The sequence below is a fragment of the Neophocaena asiaeorientalis genome, unplaced genomic scaffold, assembly GCF_003031525.2.
Source record: "Neophocaena asiaeorientalis asiaeorientalis breed wild unplaced genomic scaffold, Neophocaena_asiaeorientalis_V1.1 scaffold43, whole genome shotgun sequence".
Taxonomy (NCBI): Eukaryota; Metazoa; Chordata; class Mammalia; order Artiodactyla; family Phocoenidae; genus Neophocaena; species Neophocaena asiaeorientalis.
In genome coordinates this window covers 8,589,317-8,605,769 of record NW_020173674.1, presented here as the reverse complement: position 1 = coordinate 8,605,769, position 16,453 = coordinate 8,589,317, and the positions used below count along the sequence as shown (strand labels likewise).

Genomic DNA, 16,453 nt, shown 5'->3' with positions numbered 1-16,453 from the left:
GTCGCGCTCTATCTCTTGAGGGGATATAAGTATTTACTTTGGTATCGTCAGGAGGAGAAATTTTAAATTCTGAATTTTTGAAGATTTACACACATGGACAAAAAGCACACAGGACGATAAACACCCACTGCCAAGCTTAAGAAAGTGACTATTGAATAGTATAATTTATCCTTCCTGGACATATCCTAGTAGACTGCGTATTCATTTAACTACATTGTGCTTTTTGACCTTTTCATATCCACTAGGACACAGACGTACGTTTCTGAATTCTAGATAATCAGAGTGGAAGGAAAAAGTACATACAATGATAAAGAGAAGACCTGTTTGCAATTGCTGTGTTCTGTGATGGTTTCTTCTATTTTCTTTTTAAACATTTTATTGGAGTATAATTGCTTTACAATGGTGTGTTAGTTTCTGCTTTATAACAAAGTGAATCAGTTATACATATACATATGTTCCCATATCTCTTCCCTCTTGCATCTCCCTCCCTTCCACCCTCCCTATCCCACCCCTCTAGGTGGTCACAAAGCACCGAGCTGATCTCCCTGTGCTATGCAGCTGCTTCCCACTAGCTATCTATTTTACATTTGGTAGTGTATATATGTCCATGCCACTCTTTCACTTTGTCCCAGCTTATCTTTCCCCCTCCCCATATCCTCAAGTCCACTCTCTAGTAGGTCTGCATCTTTATTCCTGTCTTGTCCCTAGGTTCTTTTGACCTTTTTTTTTCTTTTTCTTTTTTTACATTCCATATATATGTGTTAGCATACGGTATTTGTTTCTCTCTTTCTGACTTACTTCACTCTGTATGACAGTCTCTAGATCCATCCACCTCACTACAAATAACTCAGTTTTGTTCCTTTTTATGGCTGAGTAATATTCCATTGTGTATATGTGCCACATCTTCTTTATCCATTCATCTGTTGATGGACACTTAGGTTGCTTCCATGTCCTGGATATTGTAAATAGAACTGCAGTGAACGTTTTGGTACATGACTATTTTTGAATTGTGGTTTTCTCAGGGTATATGCCCAGTAGTGGGATTGCTGGGTCATATGGTAGTTCTATTTGTAGTTTTCTAAGGAACCTCCATACTGTTCTCCACAGTGGCTGTATCAATTTACATTCCCACCAACAGTGCAAGAGGGGTCCCTTTTCTCCACACCCTCTCCAGCATTTATTGTTTCTAGATTTTTTGATGATGGCCATTCTGACTGGTGTGAGATGATACCTCATTGTAGTTTTGATTTGCATTTCTCTAATGATTAACGATGTTGAGCATTCTTTCATGTGTTTGTTGGCAGTCTGTATATCTTCTTTGGAGAAATGTCTGTTTAGTGTGATGGTTTCTTCTATTGCAATACCTAAATCTGTCTCTCTCTGGGTGAAATAGATCTTTTATGTGGGCTCCTTTCCCTTAGATGCTCTTTGGGTAGAAGGTAGATCCTCAGTGGGAATCTTTGATTCCATTTCTGATGGTACAGTTGGTATATGTTTGCTTTCCTGAATTCTTACATTTTCTTTTAGCCCCAAGAACTCTGATATGAACTTTAAATTTCCCAGAACTGTGTTTGAAACCAGGATACTATGCTCCCAGTCAAGGGGACACAGGTAGTTTCTTTGCAGTTTCAGTCACTAGCTGAGAAAAGGGAAATGCTTTACAGTATTGGGGTTGGCGGAATAGAGGGAGGACTCACAGCATACAGACAACTCTCAAAAAGAAATGATTTCCCTAAATTTTAAGTTTTAATGCTTATATATTCAAATTCTCTGTACCATCCAGTTTGGTGATTGAGTCAGGTTATGTTTTCCCGTCACTGCTAACTCTATGCTTAGGGACTCAAAAAAAAGAAGGACAAAAGGAATATCATTTTCCTTTATAACCATGTTATTTTAATGGTAACTTCATCACCCTAAAAGGAAGTGTTATACAAATCAGACTACACCTTAATTGTTAAACATTGATCATTGGCTGCCTGGGTCAATATAATAATCGACTGCAACATGTTGGCTCTAAATCTTACAGCTTGTGTCTTTCCTCTTTTGTTCACTACAGATTTGCAAGCACAATACCCGTTTTTGGCATCTTTATCAATCTACAGCACTTTGGGAGCAATATTTTCCTGTTCCAGGTAATCTTTGGAGTTCTCACTGCCTTAGCCCGATGTCTTGCACTTCTAGTATTGAATTATATGGGCCGTCGACCAACCCAGATGCTTTTCATGTTCCTGGTGGGACTTTCCATTTTGACCAACACGTTTGTGCCCCAAGGTGAGAGAAGACCGGACTTTGGGGAAAAAAGTCTCTTTTTCCCACCCTTCAGGGATTGTATTGGTCACACTTGTCTGAAGTCAGGTTTAAAAAGAGGTACCAGGGGCTTCCCTGGTGGCGCAGTGGTTGAGAGTCAGCCTGCCGCTGCAGGGGACACGGGTGCGTGCCCCGGTCTGGGAAGATCCCACATGTCGCGGAGCAGCTACGCCCGTGAGCCATGGCCGCTGAGCCTGCGCGTCTGGAGCCTGTGCTCCGCAACAGGAGAGGCCACAACAGTGAGAGGCCCGCGTACCGAAAAAAAAAAAAAAGAGGTACCAGTTATGTGCTAAGTATTCCCCCAAACCAATCTGATGGTTTATGAGAAATTCTGCTAAAAATTTTTTGGGAAAAAAACTAAAGGTCAGCGAGGGGCAAATCAGGCATATGTTCATCTCATCACATTGGGAAGTGTCTTAAACTGGTACAATTTATCCCAGATTATTTCTCTAGGACAGCAATTGTTTACCTGCCTTTTGTCCATTCACACTTCAAATAACAAACATGGAGGGGTGAGGCCTTGCAATGATCCCCCAGGTGAGGACACAGCATGGTCCCTCCCTCTGTTTGGGTTCTTCATTACCAGCTTTGATGACTAGTCACTTCCCCGTCTCTACATACCCACATATGAGTGTGGTGTTAAGTCACCATGACTGCAGCTCTTGCTCATGAGAGTCTCCCAGAAAATGAAAATATGAAAATGAAAAAAATCCCCCTTTTTCAAGGAATGAAGGAGTGAACAGTAGGAATAGAATTTAAGCAGATTAAAATCCTTGTCCGGGGCTTCCCTGGTGGCGCAGTGGTTGAGAATCTGCCTGCCAATGCAGGGGAGACGGGTTCGAGCCCTGATCTGGGAAATCCCACATCCCACTAGGCCCGTGAGCCACAACTACTGAGCCTGCGCGTCTGGAGCCTGTGCTCCGCAACAAGAGAGGCTGCGATAGTGAGAGGCCCGCGCACCGCGATGAAGAGTGGCCCCCGCTTGCCGCAACTAGAGAAAGCCCTCGCACAGAAACGAAGACCCAACACAGCCAAAAATAAATAAATTAATTAAAATAGGTATTAAAAAAAATCCTTGTCCATTCCCTGTTAGATTACTTTACAAGTTAATAGAAAAATGATATGTAATGATTAGTAGAACCTTAGTGAGCTCTATGCTTCACCATCTCCCAATGCAAGAATATGCTTCACAGCATTACAGGTGGGTGGACTCTGCTCTTTAGAATATCATTAATGATGCAGGCTTACTCCCTTACACGAGAGTTCTTTCCAATATTATAAAGCTATAATTAGATTTCTTTTTATACTGTGCAGAAAACTGTTTCTCTGAAATTTTTTTTAGTGGTTCCAAATTCTTTTTTTCCAAATAGAAGTTTCCATTCTTGGTTCCTCATGTCTAACATTGATGTAGATCCAGCTTCTCTTCAGCCTGTCCACTAACAGAAGAGCCCTGTCCTTCTGTTACTCTCTTGTACCATACTCACCCCATGGCAATGCTGTATCTACACTAGGTTGACTGACTCATTGAGGTTTGTCTGGGACTTTCCAGGTTTTATTAATGAAAATCTCACATTGCTAAAACCTCCTAATTCCCAGGAAAACCAGGATGACTGGTCACTTTAAATTCTGCTCTAATTGTAAAGTCCTCAAGGTTAAAGCTGAGGCTTAGACACAGTAATTGTCCACATGACAGTCCTACCTTCTATAATAAGCATAGAGCAAGTACTGGACAGAATAACTAAAAGCAAATTTCTGCCACACTCACCTTTTCTTCTTCTTCTCTGGCAAATCTCAGATATACAGAGAGATTTGCTACAATTAACCGAGATAATTTTATGTACATTTTACAACCTCTGTTGATAACTTTATCTTTCTCAGTTTATAAAAGACTCCATGATCCTGCTACTGTAATATTTTCTACAATCTATTTCAAACATACAAATAACCTGTAGAGTTGTTTGTCCTGAATAAATTTGGTGGTTGCTGATTCCTTTAACACAGCTTTCTTAATCTCACTGGTCTTCCTCTCTCTAGAAATGCAGACCCTGTGTGTGACTTTGGCAAGTGTGGGAATCAGCTGTGGTGCCGCTTCTATCACCAGTTATTCTGTCCACTGTAATGAACTCATCCCCACTCTCCTCAGGTATAGGTACGCGGGCCTCTCACTGCTGTGGTCTCTCCCATTGCGGAGCACAGGCTCCGGAAGCGCAGGCCCAGCGGCCATGGGCCACGGGCCCAGCCGCTCCGCGGCATGTGGAATCCTCCCAGGCCGGGGCACGAACCTGTGTCCCCTGCATCGGCAGGCGGACTCTCAACCACTGCGCCACCAGAGAAGCCCGATGAGGATTTTTTATATCCTTCCAACGCCTGAGTAAAGATTGATATATAGTGTCCAGTAGTTTAATATAATTTGTGATTTAGGAAAGGGACCAGGAAAATGTTCTAATTCCACTAATAATAAGGTAGTAGTTGCCCATTTGTAAGTTCCAATTATGAGTGTAAAACAGAAATATAAAGCACCAAACATATTAGAAAATAAAAACAAACAAAAAAAGTGGATTTAACCTTAATTACTGTGTACTTGAGGTTGACTCTGGATATGGATTTCCTAAAAAGTGACTTTTTATTGTTTATCATCTAATAACTGTAAACTGTGCTACTAGAATAGAAAATGAAAAATCAAAAACAAAGAACTTTGAATATCCCTCCAGGGCCAAAAAATAGGACTTCCCCAGCTAATTGATGCTTATTGTGGAATAACATAATAAGAAATGTTAATTATAAAGCAATTATTTGTAATAGTAATAGTAACAATATACTAAAAAACAATTATCACCAAAGTTTATCAGAAAAGCTGACTTGGTGCCATGTACCGTGCTAAGCAGTACTTCAATACATCTGTTTTTATTAAAATGATGAAAATGGGTCTTAACACATTTTGACTCTTTCAAAGACAGCTAGAAAATCACAGAGCCAAGTGTTTCGTAAAGCCCACATATGTAATAATTGTGTTTTAGTGTGTTCCATAATCACATCAAAATAATAGATCATAAGTTACATGTGTGGATTTTTACTGGATTATTATGTATTCTTGTTTATCTTTCAGGGCAAAAGCTTTGGGATTAGATGTAATGGCTAGTAGGTGTGGGTCAGCACTGGCTCCCCTCTTGATGACCCTGGTGGTGTATCTACCCACTCTGCCCTGGATCATCTATGGAGTATGTCCCATTATTGCGAGTCTTGTTGTCCCTTTCCAACCTGAAACCAGAAATCTGCCTCTGCTTGACACCATCCAGGATGTGGAAAATAAGTGAGTAATGCTTCTAGCCATCCCCTGGGAGAGACTGTGTGCTTTGGATCTGTGAGTGAGAAAGACAAAACACAGGGTGGGTCCCTTAGATCACGGGAAAGGCTGAGCCTGCTGGGATACTTCCATCTTGGGCCATGGCCTTCACAAGTGGCAAGGTCATTTCTAACCATTGTGAGTCCCAGTCTAGACTGCAGAGATTCCTCTCTGCCCTGTTCTCATTGGTAGTTTTAGTGCTGAAGAGACAGTAATTAGCTCTACTGTGAGGGCATATACTACCTGCCCTTATGATAGTATTTCATGATCCTCAGATCCTTAAGAGCAGGGGATATAAAGGGAAAAGAAATGGGATGACCAGTGAAGGAACAACGTTAGGAAGATCATGCTGACTTACAGACTCTTTGATGATGGCCATTCTGAAAATCTACAAACAACAAATGCTGGAGAGGGTGTGGAGAAAAGGGAACCCTCCTGCACTGTTGGTGGGAATGTAAATTGATACAGCCACTATGGAGAACAGTATGGAGGTTCCTTAAAAAACTAAAAATAGAGCTACCATATGACCCAGCAATCCCACTACTGGGCATATACTCTGAGAAAACCATAATTCAAAGAGTCATGTACCACAATGTTCATTGCAGCACTGTTTACAATAGCCAGGACATGGAAGCAACCTAAGTGTCCATCGACAGATGAATGGATAAAGAAGATGTGTCACATATATACAATGCAATATTACTCAGCTATAAAAAGAAATGAAATTGAGTTATTTGTAGTGAGGTGGATGGACCTAGAGTCTGTCACACAGAGTGAAGTAAGTCAGAAAGAGGAAAACAAATACCGTACGCTAACACATGTATATGAAATCTAAAAAAAAAAAAGGTTCTGAAGAACCTAGGGGCAGGACAGGAACAAAGATGCAGATGTAGAAAATGGACTTGAGGACACGGGAAGGGGGAAGGGTAAGCTGGGACGAAGTGAGAGAGTGGCATGGACATGTATACACTACCAAATGTTAAATAGATAGCTAGTGGGAAGTAGCCACACAGCACAGGGAGATCAGCTCGGTGCTTTGTGACCACCTAAAGAGATGGGATAGGGAGGGTGAGAGGGAGACACAAGAGGGAGGAGATATGGGGATATATGTGTATATATAGCTGATTCACTTTGTCCTACAGCAGAAACTAACACACCATTGTAAAGCAATTATACTCCATTAAAGATGCTAAAAAATTTTTTAAAGAAAAAATATAAAGACTCTCTTTGAAAAGATAATAAAGAAATAAATCTTGTGTAGGTGCTTGTAAGATTCAGGCAAATTTTGTCACTACAAGTAATGGAAAGTATCAAGGATAGGGGAAAAAAGAAACTAGTAAAAGTCTTTTAATATGAGAAATATGCTATCTTCGTAACCTAGGGCCTCAATAATAAAGTTCCACAAACTGAGTGAATTAAACAACAGAAATGTATTGTCTCACAGTTCTGGAGCCTGGAAGTCTAAGCTGAAGTTGTTGGCAGGGCCATGCTCCCTCTGAAGGCTCTAGAGAAGGGTCTGTTCCAGGTCTGTCCTGGTTTCTGGTAGTTCCTTGGCTTGTGGCAGCTTAACTCCAATCTCCACATGGCATCTCCCTGGCATGTCTCTACATCCAAATATCCCCTTTGTATAATGACACCAATCAAATTGGTTTAGGGGCCCAACCTACTCCAGTATGACTTCATCTTAATTAATTCTATCTGCAAGAACCATGTTTCTAAATATGGCAATCTCATATTCTGAGATACTGAGAGTTAAGGCTTCAGCATATGAATTTTTTTTTTTTTTTTTGCGGTACGCGGGCCTCTCACTGTTGTGGCCTCTCCCGTTGCGGAGCACAGGCTCCGGACGCGCAGGCTCAGCGGCCATGGCTCACGGGCCCACCCACTCCGCGGCATGTGGGATCTTCCCGGACAAGGGCACGAACCCGCGTCCCCTGCATCGGCAGGCGGACTCCCAACCACTGCGCCACCTAGGAAGCCCCAGCATATGAATTTTTGAAGGGACACATTTCACTGCATAACAAATGGGGCTAAGATTTTCAGCTCACCCCTTGACTTTCCAAAGGTGTCTTTGGTCAGAGGTCTAAAAAGACCAAGTGAGAGTAGCACTTTCTAACTGCTTTCTTGGGTCTGCACAGTCAGCAGAGCCTTTTGCAGGATGAGTGTCAATCTCTCATGGATTTTACTGGATTATAAAAAGCTGATGGTTAAGGATCAGTTTGTACTTGTGCACGGATGGCATCCAAACTTACTTTTATTATTTTCTATTTTTTTTTTTTTTTGCTGTACGCGGGCCTCCCACTGTTGTGGCCTCTCCCGTTGCGGAGCACAGGCTCCGGACGCGCAGGCTCAGCGGCCATGGCTCACGGGCCCAGCCGCTCCGCGGCATGTGGGATCTTCCCGGACCGGGGCACGAACCCGCGTCCGCTGCATCGGCAGGCGGACTCTCAACCACTGCGCCACCAGGGAAGCCCCTATTTTCTATTTTTTAATGTGTGTTTTTATTTGCTAACTCGTTGGTTGATTTGGTTTTTTCTGTTTTGTTTTTCCAGCAAAAAATTCTCGAGAGAAGCACATGAAAAAGATTTCTACATTAAAGTGACAAAATTTTAAGTGGATTTCATGAGATGACTGGTGAGGAAAATAAAAATATGAAGAAGAAAATGGGAGTTTTCCTTTATCTTTACATACTAGCAAGAAAGTATACTGGAACATGAATCTCATTTACAATCATGGCATTAATTTGCAATTAAACATATGATGTCTTGGAACATGTAATTCCATGATCAGAAAAATGGTGCCCACATAGAATGTTAGGAAACATTTTTTTCCTCTTCTATTCCTGAAGGAGTTGGCGTAAAATGGGTAATATGTCTTCCTTAAATATTTGGTAAAATTTTCAGTGAAGATACCTGTAGTTTTCTTTGTGGGAGAATGTTTAACTATAAATTTATTTCGTGTAATAGATATAGGGCTATTTAGTTTATCTTTTTCTTCATTAATAGTTTCTCTCCTTATCATGGATTTTATTTTCCTATAACTTTACTTACCTAATTTTTGATGGATGCCAAGCACTGTGTCTTAACTTCTTGGATGCTAGATACTTTTTATTCCTAAAAATATTATTGAGTTGTTTGGGATATGCCTAAGTGACTTGAAAACACTGATCTTTTTGGGTCTGGGGGAAATCCTGTGGAGTGTCTACCAGGCAGCTGTTTGGACTCATCCACAGGCTATCAATACTGGTAAGGGGCTGAAGAACCATGGGCAAAAGGACTGTCTGGAGTTATCTCCTGGCTTGCTCACCAAATATGTAACCAAACCAGGTTTATTTGCCCGTAGAACAACAAGCCAAACACTGAGTCACTGACGTTTGCAACAGAGAAAGTGTTATTTGTGAGGTAGCCAAGTGAGGACACAGGAGAGTAAATTTCAGATATGCATCTCCAAAGGCCAGAGGCTTGAGATATTTATGATATAAAGAAGCAGAGTGGTCTCAGGCATTTGGAAAGGTGATTGGAGATTGGGGAAAGATGAAGTAACTCATTTCTGTGCAGGCCCAGCTTTAGGGTCAGTGGGCTCAACTAGTCTTAGCCAGGTGTATTGGGCAGGAGCTGACTCCAAATTTTTGGAAAACAACTTAAGCCCCCATTACTACAGTGACTCATACATCAGAAGTATTATCTATAGGGGTGGTTAGAAGTCTGATGATAAATTATGTAGGGTTCATGAAGTTTGGAGGGTTTGTATTTAGAGAAAGGGGAAAAAATACAAAAGAAGTAGGCTTAATCAGTAAAGGCAGGTTACAAGCAGAGGGTTTTCTAAGAAACTGTTCCCTTATCTGCTGCTCTGTTAGACGCATTCAATGATTTCTGTTAAATACCAGCTTCCATTAATCCTATGGAGCATGGTTTCATAATTTCTCCCTCTTCATCATCTTTCTCTCTCTTGCTACCAAACTTTATGTGTTTCTCTGCTTCCTGTTAATTTCCCTTTTGTCCTATTCTTTATTTTTTCTTTAAAAAATTTTTAATTATGGAACTTAATTATCTACAGAAAACAGTTTTTAAAAGACACATATATACACCATATATACCAAAATTAAACATATATGACTAGTTTGCTGTGGTATAGAGCTTCCCTTAAAAAAGGAGGAGGGGGGCTTCCCTGGTGGCGCAGTGGTTGGGAGTCCGCCTGCCGATTCAAGGGACACGGGTTCGTGCCCCGGTCCGGGAGGATCCCACATGCCACGGAGCGGCTGGGCCCGTGAGCCATGGCCACTGAGCCTGCACGTCCGGAGCCTGTGCTCCGCGACGGGAGAGGCCACAACAGTGAGAGGCCCGCGTACCGCAAAAAAAAAAAAAAAAAAGGAGGAGGGTTCTGATCCTGAAGAAGATAAAGTAAGCATACTGAATCTGTTCTCTTTTGACTAAATGCACCATGAAAGAACTCATGGGGCAACTATTCTAGACTGTGAAGGTATATATAGTAATATATTAACATGTCTTAAAAATAATAGCACAAAGTGGATGGGGGAGGAAATAAAACTCTATAGGAGTAAAGTTTCTATATATTATGGAATTCAGTGAGTATAAATATGAAGTAGGTTCTGATAGCTTATGCTGTGTATTATAACCTCTAGAGCAACTACTGAGAAACCACTGAGAAGAAAAAGAGTTTAAAATACTTAAATAAATTAAATGATACACTAGAAAATATTTACTTTAAAGGTGGTATCAAAAGAGGACTAGAGGAATAAAATAGTCATGAGACAGAAAGAAAAATAAAACCAAAATAATTGATGTGATTCCAACTGTATCAATAATAATATTTACAATCTAATTAAAAGCAGAGACTGGCTGGCTGAGAAACAAAAATATCCAACTCTATGTTGTCTACAGGAAATGTACTTTAGACCTGATACCAATAGGTTGAAAGTAAAAGGATAGAAAAAGAAATACCACTCAGACCGCAACTGCAAGATAGCTGGCGTGACTATATAAATATCATACAAAATAGACTTTCAGACAACAACTGTGACTAAAGCAAAATCTGCACATTTTAGGATGATAAATAGGTCAATTAATCGAGAAGATATAAGAATTATAAATGTGCATACATGTAACAACAGAACCCTAAAATAGATGAAGCAAAAACTGACAAAAAAAAAAACAAAAACAAAAAAAAAACTGACAGAACTGAAGGTAGAAATAGAAAATTCAAACAATAACAGTTGGAAACATCAATATCCTGCTAAATATAATGGATAGAACCTTTGTTAGAAGGTCAGGAAGTGTAAAGAAGATTTGAACAATGCTATAAACAAAGAAGACCTAACAAGTATCGAATACTTCACCTAAAACATCACAGTACATATTCTTCTCAAGAGCTCATGGAACATCCTCCAGAATAGACCATAAATTAGTCCATCAAGCAAGCCTTTAGACACAGTAAAGGATGGAAATAATGCAAAATATGTTCTTTGACCACAATAGAATTAAATTAGAAATCAACAATATAAATTTTGAGAAATTTACAAATATGAGGAATTAAGTTATACACTTCTACCTAACCATTAGTTAAAGAAGAAATCACATGGAAAATTAGAGAACTTTTCAAGATGAATGAACAGGAAAACATAACATAGCAAAACTTTTAGGATGCACTAAAGCAATTCTTAGGGGAAAAGACATGGAAGAAAATGACTATATTAAAGAAAAAGAAAGAGCACAAATCAGTAATCTAACCTTCAATCTTTGAACTTGAAAAAGAAGAGAAAACTAAATCCAAAGAAAGCAGAAGGAAGGTAATAACATTAGTACAAAGATAAAAAAGAGAGAGATAATAGAAAAACAATGGAGAACAATCAGTGAAACCAAATCGATTCTTTGAAAAGGTGAACAAAATAGGGTGAATAAACTTTAAGTGCCTTAACTAAGAAAAGAATTAGAAGAGACTCAAGTTTCTAAAATCATAAATAAAAAAGAGCAGATAGGTAATCCTGTGAACAACTGAATGCCAAGAAATGAGATAATTTGATGAAACGGACAAATTCCTAGAAGGGCAAAATTTACCAAAACTGGCTCAAAGAAGGAATAGAAAATCTGAATAAGACTATAAAAATTAAAGATCTTAAGTTACTACTTTAAAACTTCCTACAAAGAGAAGCTCAGTCTAATTTAGCTTCACTGGTGAATTCTACCAAACATTTAAAAGGAATTAACATGGATCCTTCACAAACTCTTTTAGAAAATAGATGGGAAGTGAGCAAAAGAAAGGGAGTTCACCCTGGTAAACAGCGTATATGCCTTTTCAGTTTGTTGATTATTTCCTTTGCTTTTTGAAGCTTTTGAGTTTTATGTAGTCCACTTTTCTATTTTTGACATTGTTGCCTGTGATTTTCACGCCAAATCCAAGAAATCATTGCCACCAACAACGTCAAAGTTTTTCCCTAGCTTTTTCTCTGAGGAGTTTTAGAGTTCCAAGTCAGTGTTTACATCTTGCTTAAAAGAGGAATATTTGTTGTCCATAAAAAAGAAGCAAATCCTGCCATTGGGACAACATGGATAAGCATACAGACATTATTATAAGTGAAATAATCCAGTTACAGAATGACAAATATGGCATGATTCCACTTATATGAGGTTTTTAAAATAGTCAAAGTCATAGAAGCAGAGGGTAGAATGAATGATAGTTGTCAGGGGCTGGGGGGAGAGAGAAGTTGGAAATTGTTTTCCAATGGGTATAAAGTTTTTTTATTCATGATGAATAAGGCTATAGTTAACAATACAGCATTGTGCATTTTATAATATGTTAAAGGGGTGGATCTTATGTTGTGTTCAATCAAAAAAGATTACAAAGGCACAGAAGGGCATTTTTCCAGGTGATCAATATGGTTAGTACCTTAGTTTAGTGATGGTGTCGTAAGTGTATGCATATGTACGATCTCAACAAAATGTGAAGTTATTTGGTGCATCAATTACACCCCAGCAAGGCCAAGAAGGAGCAAATGCAAAGAACCTGCAGGAATTCTCACCCTAAATGGTGAAAAGCTGATTTCTTCACCATAAATTCAGGGAAAATATAATGATGTCAGCTATCATCATGTATATTCAACAAAATATTAAAAGTTCTAATGAGGGTAATTAGAGAAGACAAACAAATAAAAGATAACCATATTCGAAAAGAAAAAGCAAAACGGTCTTTATCTGTAGATGACATAATTTTGTACGTAGAAATTCCCAAGGATCCACTAAATATCTGTTAGAAGTAATAAATGAGTTTATGAACTTTGCAAAATACAAAATAAATTGCAAAAATCAATTGTATTTCTTTACACTAGCAATAGACAATCCAAAAACAAATCTTTTTTTTTTTTTTTGAACCCATGTCCCCTGCATCGGCAGGCGGACTCTCAACCACTGCGCCACCAGGGAAGCCCCAAAACCAAATCTTATAAAAATCAATTTACAATACTATCATAGGGAATAAAATGCACAGAAAAAGTTAATAGGAGTGCAAGAATTGTCCACTGTAAACCAAAAAACAGTGTTCTGAGAAAATAAAGAAGATCTACATAAATGGGAAGATAGCTCATATTCTTGTATTGGGAGGCTTAGTGTTGTCAGTAAAGCAATACCCCCAAGTTGACCTATAGTTTCAACAAAATTTCTATCCAAATCTCAACTGGCTTACTTTTGGGCAGAACTGACATTAATTGTCAATTTATAATATCATTGTCATTAATATTGATATGGACTCAAGGACCCAGATTGCCAAAACAATATTGGAAAAGAAAAATGAACTTAGAGGACTTTCACTTTACAATTTCAAAGGTTACTGCAAATCTATAGTACAGTGTGATTCAGGCATTAGGATAGACTTTAACATAAAGGAATAAAATTGAGAGCACAGAAATAAACCCTAAAGTTATGGTCAATTGATTTTTAACAAAGGGGACCAGAAAATTCAGTGGGAGGAAGGAAGTCTTCAAGAAATGATGCTTGGGTAAGACGGGAATAAAGACACAGACCTACTAGAGAATGGACTTGAGGATATGGGGAGGGGGAAGGGTAAGCTGTGACAAAGTGAGAGAGTGGCATGGACATATATACCCCACCAAACGTAAAATAGATAGCTAGTGGGAAGCAGCCGCATAGCACAGGGAGATCAGCTCGGTGGTTTGTGACCACCTAGAGGGGTGGGATAGGGAGGGTGGGAGGGAGGGAGACACAAGAGGGAAGAGATATGGGAACATATGTATATGTATAACTGATTCACTTTGTTATAAAGCAGAAACTAACACACCATTGTAAAGCAATTGTACTCCAATAAAGATGTAAAAAAAAAAAAACCCACACAGTTATGGTCCATTAATCTATGACAAAGGAGGTAAAAATACACAATAGTGAAAAGATAGTCTCTTCAATAAGAGGTGCTGAGAAAATTGGACAGCTACGTGTAAAAGAATGAAAATAGAACATTCCCTAACACCATGTAAAAAATGAACTCAAAATGGGTTAAAGACCTAAATGTAAGACCTGAAACCATAAAACTCCTAGAAGAAAACAGGCAGAACACTCTTTGACATATATCATAGCAGTGTTTTCTGAATCTGTCTCCTAAAGCAAAGGAAATAAAAGCAAAAATAAACTAATGGGACCTAATTAAACTTACAAGCTTTTGCACAGCAAAGGAAACCTTCGACTAAATGAAAAGACAGCTTACTGAATGGGAGAAAATATTTGCAAATAATGACCGATAAAGAATTACTATCCAAAATATATAAACAGCCTATACAACTCAACATCAAAAAAGAAAAAAGCCAGATTAAAAAGTGAGCAGAAGGGCTTCCCTGGTGGCACAGTGGTTGAGAGTCCGCCTGCCGATGCAGGGGACATGGGTTCGTGCCCCAGTCCGGGAGGATCCCACATGCCGCAGAGCGGCTGGGCCCGTGAGCCATGGCCGCTGAGCCTGCGCATCCGGAGCCTGTGCTCCGCAACGGGAGAGGCCACAACAGTGAGAGGCCTGCGTACTGCAAAAAAAAAAAAAAGAAAGTGAGCAGAAGACTTGAATAGACATTCTTCCAAAAAGACATGCAGATGTCCAATAGGCATATGAAAAGATGCTCAATATCCTCAATCAGCAGAGAAATGCAAATTTAAACCACAATGAGACGTTACCTCACCCCTGTCAGGATGGATATCATCAAAGACCACGATAAGAGATGTTGCCTAGTATGTGGAGAAAAGGGAATCCTCGTACACTGTTGGTGGGAATGTAAATTGGTGCACTCACTATGGAAAACTGTATGGAAGTTTCTCAAAAGTCTAAAAATAGATCTACCATATGAACCAACAATTCCAGTCCTGGGTATTTATCCAAAAAAATCCCCAGAACACTAATTCAAAAAGATACATCCTTGATTTTTTGTTATAGAAATTAAGCAATATCCTGGTTAGCTTTCCATGTAAGTTACTTTTAGAAGTACTGTGCTATATTGACCATCTCCGCATATCTCTGCAGGTCAAGTCCTTGCTGGCCTGCCACCCCAAATTTGCTGCTTATTTTAATAAACTGCTCATCTTACTTTGACAGTAAAAAAAAAAGAAAAGAAAAGAAATGATGCTTGGAGAAATAGATACACACATACAAAAAGTTTCAGGACCTCTATCTTATACCATAAACAAACAAGTCTCAAAATGAATCATAGACTTAAATATAAGAACTAAAACTATTAATTTTCAGAAGAGAACATAAGAGCAAATATTCACAATTTTGGTTAGACAATGATTTCTTAAATGTGACACAAAAGAACAAATGATAAAAGAGATTGACATCAGAAAGATAGCAGGATAGGAGGTCCCAGCCCTCCTCTCCCACAGTAACACCAATTTAACAACTGTCCATGATGAAAATTCCTTTATGAGATACCTGGAATCCAGGTGAGAGGGTTCATCAGCGTGGTGCAGCACAGAAATGAGAAAAGACTGTTTGAAAGGGTGAACAGAAAAGTTCCACTTTCCTCCCAACAAGTCACAGAGCAGCACTGAGAAAGATCCCCTTGGCCCATAAGTTCTTTCACTGGCGAAAGAGAGAGAAAGACTCTGGATTCTAGCATCAGGCCACAACCATGTACGTCACCAGACAGCCTGCCCAGGGTCCCTGACAACTGGACTGTACAGACTCTCTGGCCAAGCTGTCTGGTGTAGACCTTTCCCTGCCTAAGCCAGTCGGTAAAGACTGGAAAGGGTGACTGCTTCTTCAAATGGGCAGACAGAAATGCAAGGCTGCAGGGACCATGAAGACTTGGGGGAATATGATACGACCAAGGAAACAAAATGCAGCTGCACTAATTGACCCTAAAGAAATGGATATCTATGAACTGCCTGACAAAGAATTCAAACTAATCATCTCAGAGAAGTTCAGGCAGATCTTTAAGTTGCAATGAAATGGTGCTAAGCAGCATTATGAAGGAATAAGAAAGTGCAAATCTCACTGAAAAAGGTAAAGGGAAATATACAGACAAACTATAATGTAATACTGGACCAGTGATATGTAAATTACCTTTTAGCACTGACATAAAAGCTAAATAAAAACGTATTGGGGCTTCCCTGGTGGCGCAGTGGTTGAGAGTCCGCCTGCTGATGCAGGTGACACGGGTGCGTGCCCCGGTCCGGGAGAATCCCACATGCCGCGGAGCGTTTGGGCCCATCAGCCATGGCCGCTGAGCCTGCGCGTCCAGAGCCTGTGCTCCGCAACGGGAGAGGCCACAACGGTGAGAGGCCCGCGTACCACAAAAAA

General features: G+C 39.7%; 1 protein-coding gene across 4 annotated transcripts in view; it reads left to right on the top strand.

Moving 5' to 3' along the window:
* The window catches only part of LOC112402222 (solute carrier family 22 member 10-like), a 40,612-nt gene extending 32,245 nt beyond the window's left edge, over positions 1-8,367 (top strand). The window contains exons 7-10 of one of the 4 annotated variants that reach the window (XM_024749006.1): positions 2,057-2,271; positions 4,342-4,450; positions 5,414-5,617; positions 8,203-8,367. In XM_024749006.1, the coding sequence (XP_024604774.1) occupies positions 2,057-2,271; positions 4,342-4,450; positions 5,414-5,617; positions 8,203-8,263 (589 nt within the window). In that variant the 3' untranslated portion in view covers positions 8,264-8,367. Of the gene's footprint in view, positions 1-2,056; positions 2,272-4,341; positions 4,451-5,413; positions 5,618-8,202 lie in introns of those variants that run through there. The other 3 variants (XM_024749007.1, XM_024749008.1, XM_024749009.1) reach the window with 3 other exon arrangements.
* Positions 8,368-16,453: the final 8,086 nt, after the last annotated feature.